The 15,902-nt window shown below is 44.5% G+C and overlaps 1 protein-coding gene across 1 annotated transcript in view; it reads right to left on the bottom strand.

Annotated features, from left to right (window-relative positions):
- Positions 1 to 15,902, bottom strand: part of VWF (von Willebrand factor) — a 144,874-nt gene that overhangs the window by 98,419 nt on the left and 30,553 nt on the right. The window contains exons 11-16 of the mRNA XM_010575325.1: positions 12,981 to 13,117; positions 11,411 to 11,549; positions 10,683 to 10,783; positions 7,560 to 7,755; positions 6,341 to 6,556; positions 27 to 267 (exon numbers count right to left, since the gene is read on the bottom strand). Coding sequence (XP_010573627.1) covers positions 27 to 267; positions 6,341 to 6,556; positions 7,560 to 7,755; positions 10,683 to 10,783; positions 11,411 to 11,549; positions 12,981 to 13,117 — 1,030 coding nt within the window. The remainder of the gene's footprint in view (positions 1 to 26; positions 268 to 6,340; positions 6,557 to 7,559; positions 7,756 to 10,682; positions 10,784 to 11,410; positions 11,550 to 12,980; positions 13,118 to 15,902) is intronic.

The following is a 15,902-nucleotide window of genomic DNA, read 5'->3' as shown; positions in this document are numbered from 1 at the left end:
GGATGAGTTATGAACAACACACTTACCACATGGTGTAATGATCCGAAAAGACATCCTCTGGCTGGAAGATCTCACCGTCATAGTAACAAGAGCAGTGGGACTTTGGCACGCACTGCTCATGCTCATCCAGGTAGTGCCCGGGGGGACAGTAGCATCCTTCCACGCAGAGTTCGTCGCAGTCTTCGTCCGGGTAGGAGACAGATCTGCAGGTCTGGTTGCACGGCGACCCACATTGCTGGTACACTTGGCCTTCAGGACAGGTCATTGCTGTTGAATGATGTGCATGTCAGGGAGACTGGCATTTGATCCAAAGCCAACTAAAGGAAGAGCTGCCTCAACCAGACTGGGAAGGTGGGGATTAAAATGTATTTACTCAATTTACTTATCAATGAAGGCCTGTATTACACTGTCTCTCCTTAACTGCAGTACAAGTGAAGCCTAGGGCACTGCTTATATATACACAAGCAAAATCTTACTACATGCAGTTCCCAATAAATTTCAGGATTGGATTGCAACCCCTGCAATGGAAATCTATCCACAAAATTTCATCCAGAATGAAAAACACAGGCTCTGTCCAACCTCTGCTATTACTTGGATCTACAAGTTAGGATCATTATAAGTGTCATGTACACATTCACACTCCTCTTCCTTTGCAACGTGGTTAGGGACAATTCGGTCAAAATAAGTAGAAATTTAGGTTTCTGCCTTGATAAGCAGGTGCTGCGATAGTTTAAAGCCTCACGTCCCAGAAGCTCTCAGTGATTTCTGTGGAAACAGGTGCAAATAATGAAGCCATTCAGTGATCGCAGAGCCAAACCGTGGGTACTAACAAGTTTTTGATGACAAATTGATTTTTATGGAGACCTAATTACAGCCTTTGGAGCCATTTTAGCTTCTTTGTTTATAAACCTTCCACTTAGTTCTAGAGCACTGATTTTGAGGCAATCTCCTCTGCATACCTGAGCATCGGCACTAGGTGGCAGCTGTGACAACACATTGCAGAAGAGGAGAAAACAAGGGAATATTATCACGGGCTATTAACGGGCCTTCTGATAACCAGGATTTACAAAACTTGTCGTTTGTAGCAACCGTCCAAAGCAAACGCTCGGAGTTGTAAGGTGATGATGTTCAGCGGAGTGAGGGAAGCAGCTGCAAATAAAAGTTGGCACATTTGTACTGTGCTAAAACCAAGATCAAGGGGTTGCAGAGAAAGCGCTTCCTCTGGTCATCCAGAATGATCATGCAGAATGATCTGATAATCCCTACCCCCTCGTCCGTGAGTGCACACCCCTGGGAACTGTAGCAGCAATGGCAGTAAAAGAAAAACTATAGCAAGCCCAAGCTGCTAGCAGGGCTGAACTAACACTGAGGCTAACAAAGCAAGGCCTACATGCTAACCAACATCTAATGCTTACATGCACAAAGTTCTTCTGAAATGAAGAATTACTTCTACTTACTGAAGAGAGGCATGGTTGCACCAACATGTCCCCAACTTCTGTTGAGGCATGTGAAGCCCCATACATGGAAGCACAAGCCCCTAATTTGAGGATCCAGCCCAGAGGCATCTAAGGTGACTTGAAGGCTTCTTCAGGGCAAAGATCTCCCAAGTGTGGGTCTTGCGCCCGAACTATTTAATGTACCTTTCACAACACAGCCCAAGAAATTTATGTGTGCTCCTCAGCACAGTAGGCAAAGTAAGTATCTCCTAACTCAGAAATAAGTAAATGATAGATTCACTCACAGTTATAGGAGTCTTTGGCAGCTATTCACAGAACAGTGCTTCTAATTTAGATAAACACGATGTTTGCAGTAAATCAAATTCTAAACAGGCACAGCCCATGGCTAAGTACCATTTTAAAAGTAACTTTCATCACTACAGGCATGTGCAAGCAGGACAACCATGAAGCCTCAAACAAAACTACAATTTGCTACACAGGAACCTCTGGAAACAAGGAACTGGTTTGGCAGATTTCAGGCGGGTACACCAGTTTACTAGAGTTTCAAGATTCAAAAAGGATAGGATAACTGAGCCCAACAACCTGCCCTACTTTCTAGTCAATGATAACACTCCCTGCCCACAGGGACAACTTTGCAGTGGATCCCTTTCTTCACTAAAGCTTTGCAACTCATCTTACCTGCCCATGCTCTTCCTAAGATTTTAGAAACATCCTGTTTTTCCAGTTACGCTACCCAATGCCATGTTCACACTCCAAGTACCACTACACTGCTCCATCACCTCCCAGCAAGTCTGGTTTTAGCAGCAAAAAGGCAAGACAACTGACCTGGGAGGGGACTGCTGTCTGTACACTTTGTAATACTCTGACACTACAAAAATAAAAAAAATTTAAAAAACACCATGCTGTTATTGCCAGGAAAATGAGAGGAAAAGGCGAGGTGCATCTAGTCTCTACAGATGCCTGTTATAAAACTGAAACAGCTCAGTGCTGTGCTCTGAAGGTCAGCCTGTCCCAGGTATAAGATGGGAAATAGTGGGAAAGCATTGGAAAAACGTGTATCCATCAGATAGCTCATCCAGCTTCTTGTGGGTGGTTTTTCAATGCAGAATGAAAGAGGAATAAATCCTGACCAGTTTCTTGGGTAGCACAAGGTGAAAACGCAATCACGCCTAGGTCAGAGGCTCTGGGTGAAGACGCACCCTGACAGGACTAGATTTAACGCAGCTGCTCCACCAGCACCAGCCGGCATACTGAGCCCCACCATGTGATGCAGCCATCCTCAAGTACTGCTCAGAGCCTGCCCTTAATTCCCTACTCCTTACTCCAGGACTCTTAGAGGTATCCCATACAAATCCTCTCACAGAAGCCATGCAAAGACAATAAACTACCCCAAGACCACCACATTAAGGAAAAGAGGCTTATCAACAGGTCCTAAAACCTGAAGAAAGATCTAGGGACCTGTTGACTGATTCCCCTTTGCCACAAAACAACACATACATACATACATATATATACACGAGACATAGAATCATAGAGTCATTTTGGTTGGAAAAGACCTTTAAGATCATCAAGTCCAACTGTTAACCTAGCACTGTCAAGTCCACCACTAAACCATGTCCCATCCCTAAGCACCACGTCCACACGGCTTTTAAATACCTCCAGGGATGGTGACTCAACCACTTCCCTGGGCAGCCTGTTCCAACGCCTGACAACCCTTTCAGTGAAGAATTTTTTCCTAATATCCAGTCTAAACCTCCCCTGGTGCAACTTGAGGCCATTTCACCTTGTCCTATTGCTTGTTACTTGGGAGAGGAGACTGACCCCCACCTCGCTACAACCTCCTTTCAGGCAGTTGTAGAGAGCGCGATAAGGTCTCCCTCCCCTCAGCCTCCTCTTCTCCAGCCTAAACAACCCCAGCTCCCTCAGCCGCTACTCACAGGACTTGTTCTCTAAACCCTTTACCAGCTTCATCGCTCTTCTCTGGACACGCTCCAGCACCTCAAGGTCTTTCTTGTAGTGAGGGGCCCAAAACTGAACACAGGACTCAAGGTGCGGCCTCACCAGTGCTGAGTGCAGGGGGACGATCACCTCCCTGCTCCTGCTGGCCACACTATTTCTGATACAAGCCAGGATGCCGTTGGCCTTCTTGGCCACCTGGGCACACTGCCGGCTCATATTCAGCCAGCTGTCAACCAGCACCCCCAGGTCCTTTCCCACCAGACAGCTTTCCAGCCACTCTTCCCAAGCCTGATAGCATTGCATGGGGCTGTTGTGACCCAGGTGCAGGACCCGGCACTGAGCCTTGCTGAACCTCATACACTTGGCCTTGGCCCATTGATCCAGCCTGTCCAGATCCCTCTGTAGAACCTTCCTACCCTCAAGTAGATCAACCCTCCTACCCAGCTTGGTGTCATCTGCAAACTTACTGAGGGTGCACTCGATCCCCTTGTCCAGATTGTTGATAAAGATATTAAACAGAACTGGCCCCAGCCCTGAGCCCTGGGGAACATCACTTGTGACCAGCTGCCAACTGGATTTAACTCCATTCACCACAACTCTTTGGGCCCAGCCATCCAGCCAGTTTTTTTACCCAGTTTTTTACATGCATGTGCATGAGAGAGACAGCCCTTCACAGTATGGCCTATCTGCTCCTTCCATGCAGCATGAAGAGATTGGCATTGTTGCTTATCCACAGCGGGCTGCAAGGGTACAAGTCACCTCCTCAACAATCAAACTGCAACTAAAATAATTTCAAAGATGTGGGAGACCAATGCACTTGTTAGCTTGACACGCAGCAGAAATGCTGTGCTACACTAACAATTTACCTCCCTGGTGGTTATCTACTTCAAATCAAGCAAACCGGTTTTGTCAAGTCATTTCCCAAGAAACTGAATCTCCGTTGACCGCAGCAGGAGCAGAGCATGTGTTCAATGCACTAGGCCATCAGTACAAATTACGCAACCTGCACATTCACGTCTCAAGCCCATTAAAAGAGGGATTGTTCTCCTTCATGTGACAGGAGACGTTGAGGACATCAGGATTATTTAATGGGGGCTGATGGATCTGCAATCAGGGAAATCGTCACTTTCTGAGAGCATAAAGCGCTCTGTAATGCACAGAAAGGAGGAAGCAGCTCTGCACTATTAAAGATTAATTGTGAAAATTGACTTGTTCAATTACAGAAAGAACGATGGTGCATTATCGCTGCTCTTTCTTTCAGCCTCCAGACCTGCACATTTTTAAAAGGATTTTTATTACATTACTGTTCCACTATCTGAACATTTACATAAATTAGGTAAAATATTATGAAACCATACAGCAGTTTAACATAAACTGGTTTTGTTCTCATTCGCAGTAAACACTCTCCAGCTTGCAGAAGCTGTAGTCACTGACCTTACAGGTACAGACCCCACCAGGTGGAAGGCCAGTGACCTCTCTTTCTCTCTCTCTTCCAGTTTCTACACACTCAGATTATAAATATTTTTCCCACCCCCTGTTTGGGAAGAAGTAGCATAACAGATCTGGAGGGCTGCCAAGCATACAGGCTTTCCCAAAATTTTCAGTTGTCTTCTTTCCTTAATAGCAAAGTTCAGAAAAATGGAAAAACATCCATTTCACAAATATTTATGGGGAAAAGTGTTCCATCAAAATTCCACTGCAATGGATTTTTTTGCCTACCACATTGACCTAACAGAAAAAGAAAAGAAATAAAAGTTGTTGGCAGCTTCTGCTCCAGCTTCTTAGCAGTTTGGCTATTAATCTTACACTGGACTGATCTATGCAAAAACATCCTGTTCTTTCTGTTACCCCACCTCTGTAACCCAAATCTGCAGTCTGAATTTTTGTTCTATCCTCTTGCAATATCTCATCTTTTAGACTGCAAGCTTTTGAACCAGGGTTGCCATTTATTACAGGTGGCATCCTTCAAACAATCCTCAGGGAAATTCAAAACTCAACTCTTACTGACTCTCATAGGAGTTAAATATCTATACGAAATGCCAAAAAGTTCTTGTTTGCCTAGCTCAGTGCTGCCACCCATGGCCTGTTGATCATGGTTCAGGATCTCATCTTGAACCAGTGGCCACATCATGCTAGAATTTACAAGGAGAAGAAGGAAACAAGGTCATATGTAGTTAGACAAATGTTGTTCACTCACTAGCTGAATGGAGTACACGAAACGAGATCTGACACAGATCTCAGACCACTGCACTGACAGGGTGATAATCAAACTGCTGGGAGAGAGAGAGAGATACCAGAGAGGTTGTGGGATCTCCATCCTTAGAGATAGTCAAAACCTGTCCAGACAAGCCCCCAGGCAATCTACTCCAAGTTAGCCCTGCTATGAGCAAGGGTGGTACCAGAAGACTGCCAGAGGTCCCTTCTCGTAGAAGTTTGTCTATACTTGTATGATTCTGTTCTATGATACCACTTGCCTTTGTGCTTCCTCCATACCCTCAACTTCGGCTAAAGTCAGGAGCCATTGACAAGGTCAAGAGCTGGGAAGCTTGGGCCTCAAGAGAAGGAAGTGCCAAAAAAGCAATTGATACATTACTGCAAATCACTTGGAGATTCTTGCCCTGGGATATTCAGAAAGTTTCCAGGTGAGTAGCTGAAACTTAAATGCAGCTGTAAATGGAAATCCAGTCAAAAGTTCTGCTGAGGTATGTCAGATGACTGTTTCTCTCCCCCAGTGCTGAGCAGTCTCTGTGAATGGTTTTTGCATCCTTGCTAGAATGGAGGAAAGATGTACTCTCTCATCATTTCCCATAAGAAATATTTGGCACCTTGCAGAAGTAATCTCATTCTAGATTTCTCATCTGACATTGCCAAGAAATTCCTTCGAGACAAGGAAAATAAGCGGGTTTTAGTAGCATTTCACTTACGGCAGAAGTTAGGATCTCTCCACTGGACCAGGACACTCTTCCTAGCACAGGCTGCTGCGTAATTCGCAATAGCAGAGCACAAACAATCCTTGCCATTGGAGCAGGAGCAAACATCAAAACGGCAGTTCTTCACATAGGGAGTGGGACTGACTTCATGGTGACAGGGTTCAAATGCAGAAGACATCAGAATTGAGCAGGAGTCCTCAGCATATTTGGCTAAAAAGAGAAAAGTTACATGCTTACACTGAATCAATCAGTGGCTTTTCAAGAAAAGCTAGAAGCGCCACAGTAAGCATTTTCTTATTCTTTTGTAAAAAAAAAAAACAAAAAAAACAAAAAAAAAACCACACAAAAGAATAAAATAGGATCAAGTAGGCATAGATAGCATCATAGCTCAGAGGTCATGAGCTCCACTAAAAGAATAATGTTTCACTAGTAAAACAAATCAAGGAAAAGCAATGCTTTTATATTTTGTTACCACTATTTCTGGTGCTGTACTTCCTTTTACAGGGCCTCTGCTTTCTGCTGCTTTTTATATTTGCAAAATTAAACCTCCTAGGCTGCACTATACTCATGAATCACCAGTGCCTGCTCTGATCTACAGCCATAAAATTTTCTGTGTACTTGCTTCTCCCACATATCAGATTGCTGTAACACCCGAGACAAGAAAATTGCTCTGAGAATTTCTCCCCATGTCCAACCAGGACAGCCAAGCACTATGGAGAGAAAGAGGAATGCTATCTGTTGGGATGCAGTAAAAGAAGGGAGACAAGGGATCAGGAAAAGTGTATAAGGTGTAAGGACAGAGGGGTGAAGAAGACAGGTGTTTTGTCCACCCAGAGGATAAACATAGTATTGCTATCGCTTGTTAAGTAGTTTCAGTGGCACAAGTTTGTGCTGTGGCTGTGATGGTCTAACTCTGACTGTGGTCCAAACTGAACAGCAGCATGATCCCACATTACTGAGTTTTAGGTTTAATTTTCACAATACATTATGTTTTCCTTAGGAAGCCTGCATCAATCAGTGACTCTGTTCATTGGGGTTTTTGTTGGTTTGTTGTTGGGGGTTTTTTTAAACAGAGATTACAGCCACCCCATTGGTAGTGTAAGCAACACTAGCTTCTTCTCTTTTTATTTTTTTAATTTACTTTTATGTTTGTTATGTAAAAATGGAAGATCACAGTTTGCTGCACATGTTAATTTTGGATGGAGTTCAGTACCTAAACGAGGATTGAGATTGCAGGGGTCACTGTCTTGTTTTAACAGGTCTTGGCAGCCTGCGATGAGCTTCCAGGAGTTTCCAAAATCTTCCAGGAGAGCTTCCACCATGCCAGAAGGTGTAAGAAAATCATCCCCTTGGTTACCATTGTAATTTCCACATAGCCCACACGTCCTTTCGGAATAGACTGGAGACAGCTAAGGAACACAACATTAGCCTGGTCATCCTCCAGAACAGGTCACCACTGTATAGCAAGATTTTCTGAAGAATGAACCATACACAATTTAACAATCATTGAAATTCTCAAATACACATTAAAATATTATAGACAATTTCATTGTACTACATTTTTAAATCTCTAACAAAAATGCTATTATTAGTAGCAGCAGGACAATTTTTGAACAGTACAGTGATAATTTCAGATGGTAACTGAAGGTGACTAGGAGAAAGATGGCTTGCTTTTGTGCCTTGATCAGCACTGCAGTTTAGCCTTTCCCCATTTTTTCCCTTCATTCATATAAATGAACAGGGAAACAGTGGGGGTTGCATTTTTTAATATGGTAAGATGATTATATTTCCAATGGTAATTTGGGAAGCTCTGAAACTATTTCACATTTTAAAAGAAAATTTGAAGATGTAGAAAATTTAAACAGATTTTTTTTGTCACAAAACAGAGGCAAGGGTGGAGGAGTTGTTTCCTTCAACATTAAGGACCATTAATAAAATAAGGAAGAGACTACTACCCCTAAAGCTACATTACTCACATTAGAGCTTCCTCCTGCCTAGAGAAAATTATGACGCACTAAAAGCGGCATTGCAAACAACCCACGTAGCAGAAGTACTTTTCACCCTGCCTTATTCTTGCTGCAAATCAAAGGACAGCTGAAATGGGACCCTAAACTTAAAGGTAAACAGGAGGAACCCTCCTAAGCAACATCTGCAACACAAAGGCACCAGTTTCTTTTATTCTAGTAGGAAATGTCTGCTTTTATTAGAAATAAAGACCTGGTACATCACAAGTACTACCAACTGTCCTTGGGAGCTGACTCAGTGTTTTAATGCTACAGTAGCTCTCTGTATGCATTTTGAGAGTGCTACTTTAGTCAGATTGGCAGGAGTAACGATCGAAACAGAACCAAAAAAGCTAGAAAAACATGGTTTTGAAGAAAACTGGTTTTCTGTATAATTAAAAATAAAAGCATCCTCCAAAATATAACCTAATACTACCCTCCCGTCGAACACAGTTGTCAGAGTGTAAGTATGGGGCATCGAAAGGAACAACCAGGAATTATTAGAGGATATGTATCCTTATTACTCCGATGGCCAAGGAAGTTACTTTTTCACGTACTCTGCAGATGGACAATGACTCATATGAATTCAGATTCTGACATTTTCGAGTGGAAGCTTGAATCACAAATATCAAGTGGTCACAGAAAGGGGAGCCTTCTTGAGGAACATAGGAAGGATTTTTACTAGAGGTCTGGCCAAGGTAATGGAAGTGTATCACTTCCCCCAATTGTCAGAAATACTTGGCAACAGGTCAGTCTACAAATCCAGCATAAACTAACTCTCCAAAAGCAATTAAAATGATGCTTTAGATACCCAGTGAGGGAAGGAGTTCAGAGCAGAACTGAATAAATGCAGATGACTGGAGAAACTTCCACCACTTTTACGGGTAGAGGATCTGGAGCAGAAAATTAGATTTGTTTTAACTATAAGAAAGAATTTGCCAGGCTATACGGGTCTCTGACCAGGCAGAAAAACACTCTGAATACTGAGGAAAGCCAAAACTTCTGAGATGTGCCAAGGGACTGAACTGAATTATTCTCAGCCCAAAAACAACTTCTAGGACCCTTAGAGCACAGAGATACAGGCTAGATCGAAACAACAACAAAACCACAGATGCTTTCTAAAATCATTCTTGACTTTTCTTCTCTGTTGTCTTTTCAACTCTTGTACTCATTTCCAAACTAGCTTTCATGAACCTTTACACTGCGCCAGATGTGATATTTAAACCAGATTTTGGGGCAGGCGAGGAAAGTGCAAAAGCAATGCCATGGTTCAGAGAGGGCAGCAAGCACTCACTGCTGGGTAGAAAACCCCAGGAAAACTGCCTTTCTTGGAAAAACTCTTCTCAGTGAGCAAAACCACCCCACGCAGGGCCCAGCTGCAGATCCCCGGTTACAAGTGGGGCTCAAAGGCAGCTGGGCTGTAGTTAAGCACCCATCCGTGCAAACACGGCAGGAGCGCGCAGGTCCGCAGCCGCCCAGCATCACGGGAGCACATCGCCCTGACTTAGCACCCATAGCCTGCAGGTCATCACACCAGAACGCAACACTACAGGCAGACTCATGCTCCTGAGGGAGCAAATAAAACCTCAGGGACAACACTCGCAGTCCCCGAGACCTACCAATCGAAAGAAAACAGCCTCTTGTATGAGCAAAGAGGGCAGTAGATGGCTTAGCTGGAGAAGCTATGATGGTTTATCAGCTATCAGGAGACTATTCCACAGTAAATAATTGTAAAGCATTCTGTTGTTGCAGCCAGACTGCTTCCCTTAAGGCTCATTTCTTTTTAACCTGGTTTGGGTATTTCTACACTCCGCTGCGGTCTGCAGCAGACATACCCTAATTGTTAATCAAGGGTGACTTTAAACATTCCTCACAGCAGAAGGACCATGCAACATATCTTCTATGAGTTAATTGATTTTTCCTGGAAATTATGGGTAACTGTGTCCCTGGAGCCATATTCTTCCCTTATTTTAAGTCATACAAATCCATTGCTTTAGACAGGACAGTCAAAGCAAATGAAAGCAAAAATCCCGTTTGCAGGGTATCTGCTGAACAAAACACAAAACTATTCATGGTTAATAATGGCTGTCATTGCACACAAAAAAAAAGGGGGGGGGGGGGGGGGGAGCTACCAAGCTGCTGTAGGATGAAAATTGTTTCTGGAATACAAAAGGACCTGTATATTGCTCCGGGGGTAGCAAAAGAGAATGGAATTTCTAAGATGCAACACAAAGCAATTTCTCAATTCAGAGAAGAAAACCTTTGTACATGTTTAGGTGGGACGAAAGAGAGGGCAAAAAGGCAGAAATAAAACAGACAGAAAGAAAGAGTACCTTCACTAGGAGTTCACCATGACCATTCCAGTCAATCTGCAAATCTTCCCCATAGGTAAGGCGAACTGAAGTCCTCACCGTGCGCTGGATACGGAGGGCACCTTAAGACAACCACAAAAAGTGTCAGTCAGTCAAGCCAAGATGTGATGTTCCATTGCCTGGGACTGCTGCGTCGTGTTGAACAGGCCAACAGAGTGGCTGCCACAGAGCAGGGGGCATGCAGGTCTGCCAAACCAAGGGGTGCCAGCAATGCCCACTTCACGCTTCCCAAGCTTTGTGCCTGCCCAGCAGTTTACATCTGCATAAACTTGTCCATAGGCTCTGCCTTAAGGCACTCAGGAGCCCTGGAAGAGGATATATGTGCATTCTGCAAAACCTCAGGCATTAACTGTGACAGTTTGCAAGATAACTGGAGGGATTTCAAGCTTCTAGATAAATAATAAATAATAATAATAATTTTTAAAAGCATAGACCAACAGTGGTTTTCAAGATCACATCTCACAAATCCAGACCAGATTAATTCTCCTGATTTTAGAGGAGCTGAGCCAAGATGTGTTGGCTGCATGGAGAGAAGCTGAAATGACAGAGCTTCTAGAAGAGGCTGCAAGTGAGAATTTGGTATTGAAAACATCTTTTGATTGAACTGGGCTAAGGCATGCCAGAAAACACTAGTAAGTAGAACCCCTTCAGTAGCTGGCCAGAGTTAGCCCATGCCCATGCAAACACACCTTGTAGCAAAGGGATCTGTATGTCTTGCCCATTCAGTGAAATTCCCCCTCCGTGTTTCATTTTAATGAGGCTGTTGTCCATATCCCGGATCCGGACAGAAGCTGAGCGAGTGCACACGGCATCAGGATCATCTGCACACTACAGAGAAGGGAAAATTTGCCTTGAACCTCAAGTTTTTGCTTTATTAGGCCCAGGCCCCCAGAAGGCATTTTGGCATCTAATTTGGGAGGAGTTAAGCGCCTCAATGGTTTTACGGATCTAGTTTCTGCACCCCACAAACACCAGGCTGGCAGCCTTTCTTCTGTTATCCTGCTAATCACGCAGGAGAGAGCTATCCGCTCATCTCAGACCCTGGAAAGCAATCCACTGGCCTTACGCCGGACCCCCAGGAGCAGTGACCAGCGTCTGTGTCGTCCCCCCCCGCAGCTGCACCAGGGAACAGTTGCATGGTTCATGCTGCCCAAGACTCTTGTGCTATTTATTTTCCCCGACTGTGGTTTACCCAGATGAGGAACAGGGATTGCAGGCCCCAGGAGTCTCCTCCCTGGTTTCGAAAAGGGAAGTTTCAGTGAATACCCGTTCTGCAAGTCCCCGAACACAGATGACCTCAGAGCTGCATTATCAGAGCTTTCTAATGCAGGATACTGACGTAGTTGGTGTGTAAGACCGTCACGCCCCGTTTCTCCAAAGCCTGTGACTTCTCTGTTGCTCTTGCAAGGCAGGCTGATACTCCCCTTCACTTCTGTCAGTCTCCTGACTCCATCATACCTCTCCCTGCCTTCAGCTCCTCCATCCCCTTCCTTCCCCTCTGCTTGATTCAGTACCCTTTTCAGTCTCCAGGTTAGTTCACCTATTCCCATGAGCAACTGGTCAATTAATTTCACGACCAGGTTAACCTCCCTGTGACACCCCCTCCAGGGTCTCCTTCCCCCCTCCACGCTGGCCCGGCTCCCTTTCCTTCCTCTCTCCAGCTGCCTCTCGCTCATCCGTCAGGGGAGATGATGAAGAAAGTCAGGAGCTGCTGACCTGCTAGTGAGCAACAGAAATCACTAGCCAACATGACTTATTGGAAAGCAACTGTCATGGTTTAACCCCAGCCAGCAACTAAGCACCACGCAGCCGCTCACTCACTCCCCCCCATCCAGTGGGATGGGGGAGAAAAATCGGGAAAAAGAAACCAGGACACAACCCAAGGTACTATTCTGCCAGCACACCCTTGCTCAGTGTCTGAGGAAATGTCTTTTCCCCCCGGGCACTAGCGAGGCACTGGCCTTCAGGGTGCTTTGCAAGGAACGCACCCTCCGCTGCATTTGTTTGTTCAGCTGGCAAAGAGGCGGTGAGGGCTCGCTCTCCAAATCTCATTAAGAATCTCAATCTCCAGGTAGGCTCCTAGGAATGCCAGCAAGGAGAAGCAAAACACTTATTAACTAAGGAGAAAGACTGCATCTGTTATTTAAACTAATTATTTCATAGGAAAATTACTTTTGTTGGCCTGTGCATCTGCAATTCATTTCATGCTCCCACAGCCCTTCCTGCTCTCTCTCGAGCGTGCGCAGAGGCTGCTGTTACCTGCACGGTCTCGATGATCACCGAAAAGGAATTTTCCACGCAGTCCTTGGCAAATAAGTACTGACAAATCCCACTGAAGGTGAAATACTTGTTGTCAAAGCTTTTGAAATGGGACTGGCCGGTGACAGAGCATTCTCCTGAAAAACGTAGAGAGCCATTAATCACCCCAGTGCCAGTTGCCAGCAAAATCCTGCCCGTCCCCCCCCCGCAAGTCACCGAGGGGGAAGAGCAGCCCAGTGGAGCACGTTGCACAAGGCCCAAGTTCCCTGCAGACCAGAAAGCACCGGCAAGATGCTTATCTCACTGTTTATTCCTGTAAGTCATTACCAGTAGCAACAGAGGCGCCGACAAAAGCTGGGGAACATGGCATAAATCGCACTCGAGCTGAAATTCATGCCTACAGAAAAGCCTATATAATGTTTCAAATGGAGGATCACAAGGATGTCAGCAAATGGCTCAGCTCTCTGCACTGAAGCAGATTTGATTCTATACCTCAGTGGCCCTGGAAATTAAGTGCAGTCACTCAAGCTCTCCACAGGCTAGGTCACACCTAGTACCTAAGTGATGGGTGCTGGTGACACTAACCAATTTTAAACAGCAACGCACGCTCTCTTTTATGTAGGAGCTAAGTTTTCCTTTTTATACAATGGGAAAACTGAGGCATGGAGAGTGGAAGTACTAATGCCTAAGACTGGCAGAGCTGGGAAAGACGCTTAGGATTACCCAGCATTAGTCACACACTCCATACACCGGGACAAGTTGCCTTTTTACTCCTAGGAGGAGCTTGCAACACCTTGACATAACACACTTTAAATCCACTTTTGCTCAGCCCAGCAGGGGACATCTGCATCCATGGAGCTGGCTGCAGAAAGCAGGTGTTTTTACAGAGTTGAAAATAAAAATCTGCAACAACACTTGTTGGACTCTCACTGCTGCTCAGCTCTTCTGCTGAGGTGCCTCATTCTCAGTCTGTGTTTCACAGTTGTGTCTTGGCAGATTGAGCCCCCTTTTTGTCTCTCTACTGGTGTTTTTAGAGCCCTGCAGTATGGTTTTATGAAGGCAACTGTCTGAAAGCCTTCTTTGCAATGGCCCCCTTGAACACAGTCCCCCAAAAGTGTTGATTCCTTTGCTCAGCTGCCTTGAATACCAGTAAGTTATTCTAACATTAAAGTGAAAATACCTTATCAGAACAAAGAGCTGGAAGATAATCACTGTTGGAGTTCTTCCAAGGGCAGGATTTATGCTGGACTTTACTATGAACCATTATCTTAAATAACTAGCATAAAGGTAAAAATAATTCTGCAGTTACAATAGCAACAACTAAAGTCCTTACAGAATAATGTGGAAGTCTGGTTCGCCCGCTCTTCTACTACAGAAAGAGGCTATTTAAACATATCAACATCTTAAAATGTTTTGCTATGGTGTGGCTTTTCATTTCCAGGAAGGCAGTATTGAGATCCCACAGCTGGGATTTAGTACCCTGTTATGCTAGGGTCTCTGCAAACACATAGGTAGGCTTCATCTCCACAGAACTTGCAAAGAAATTCTTTCATATGAGAAGACTATCACACTTAAAGATGGTCCCACAGCAAATGAGACGGGCAAAGACCTCCTTGTCCAGAACAAAATTCAGATGCTGGGTCTACAGTGGCAATCCACTGACAAAAGATAGAGAAAGGTTAAATACTACAAGCTGGCAGGTGAACCCCATGAGTTATTCTCTATTCACTGCCTTTGAGTCCCACATAAGATCTGTCTAATGAACATCCAGTGGAAATTCCCCTCTTCAACACATTATTCAGTGTTAACAGTCTTAAACCAGCCTGTGCTAAAGCACCACCTCACAGATCCTGAGGATTCTCAGCCTTGCACAGCTCTGATTTGCCCCAAGAAAAGTCCAGCACCTGCTGGATGTTTGTCATCCCCTGGAGAGTAAGGCAGCTTGGTATTTACTAGCTTACCCTGGAAATCCTACTTTCTGTTCAATTAAACTTGGACAAAGGTAAAACAAGTGTTATTTGATTCAACTTCAGAGTCAATTAACTGGCTATCAGATGTGGAGAACAGATTTAAAGAAAACCAGGCATAACCCACCATATTACATGCAGTTTGATTTCCAGGGCATTCTCTGCAACTAGGAATCAAGAGGATGGGTTTGCAGCATGGGGACCTAGGGACTGCTACCCAAGACAAGTCCCAGCCCTTTGGCATTGCTCCTGGAAAGGAAATTCCTTTCCTGCGGCAAAGTGTCTTCTTATGGGTCCCTCTATCTATTCCATTTGGTGTAATGCATCCCATGAGATCTCCTGAAACCTACTGCCTTCATAATTAATTTAATTACGATATCAGCTTGAGAGCTTCTTGCTAGTGTTAGCCAGCTATTGCTAGTTGGCTGATGCAGCACTGCCTTCTGAAGCACTGCCTCCAGCTGGGAACCCAGCTTTATCACCAAACTTACAGCTAGGCAATTCATTCCCACAATATAAAAGAAACCTTTCCTGAGAGGTTGGTAAAAAAAATAATGGAACTACCTTGAGCTAAGTACATAAACTCTCTGGGACACATGACTTCAGAAATATTTGTTGCAAAAATCACCAACCAACAATAAAAATATGCTGCAATATTGCTTCAAATAGAGACAAAACAGGACAGGTAACAATATAAGCTTGGCTACTGTTCCTATCAAGGACTGCTACTTTAGGAGGCTTTGCTGCCCTCCCATACTGTCTCAGTACAGTTTGTAGCTGTTAGCAGGTACATGTACAACAGCTCCACTTATACAACCTTCAGGCTTGCACAAGCTTAACTGAAAAGGTGCAGGAGCTGGCTGTCCCCATGTGCCAAAAGACAAGCCAGCAGGGAAGAAGACTGGCCTGAGTGGATGGAGACCTTTAGCTGGAACTCAGAGGAAAAAAAAAAAAA

This window comes from Haliaeetus leucocephalus, unplaced genomic scaffold (genome assembly GCF_000737465.1).
Source record: "Haliaeetus leucocephalus isolate CR32 unplaced genomic scaffold, Haliaeetus_leucocephalus-4.0 Scaffold473, whole genome shotgun sequence".
NCBI classification, from domain to species: domain Eukaryota; kingdom Metazoa; phylum Chordata; class Aves; order Accipitriformes; family Accipitridae; genus Haliaeetus; species Haliaeetus leucocephalus.
This window is presented reverse-complemented; position numbering and strand designations above follow the sequence as displayed.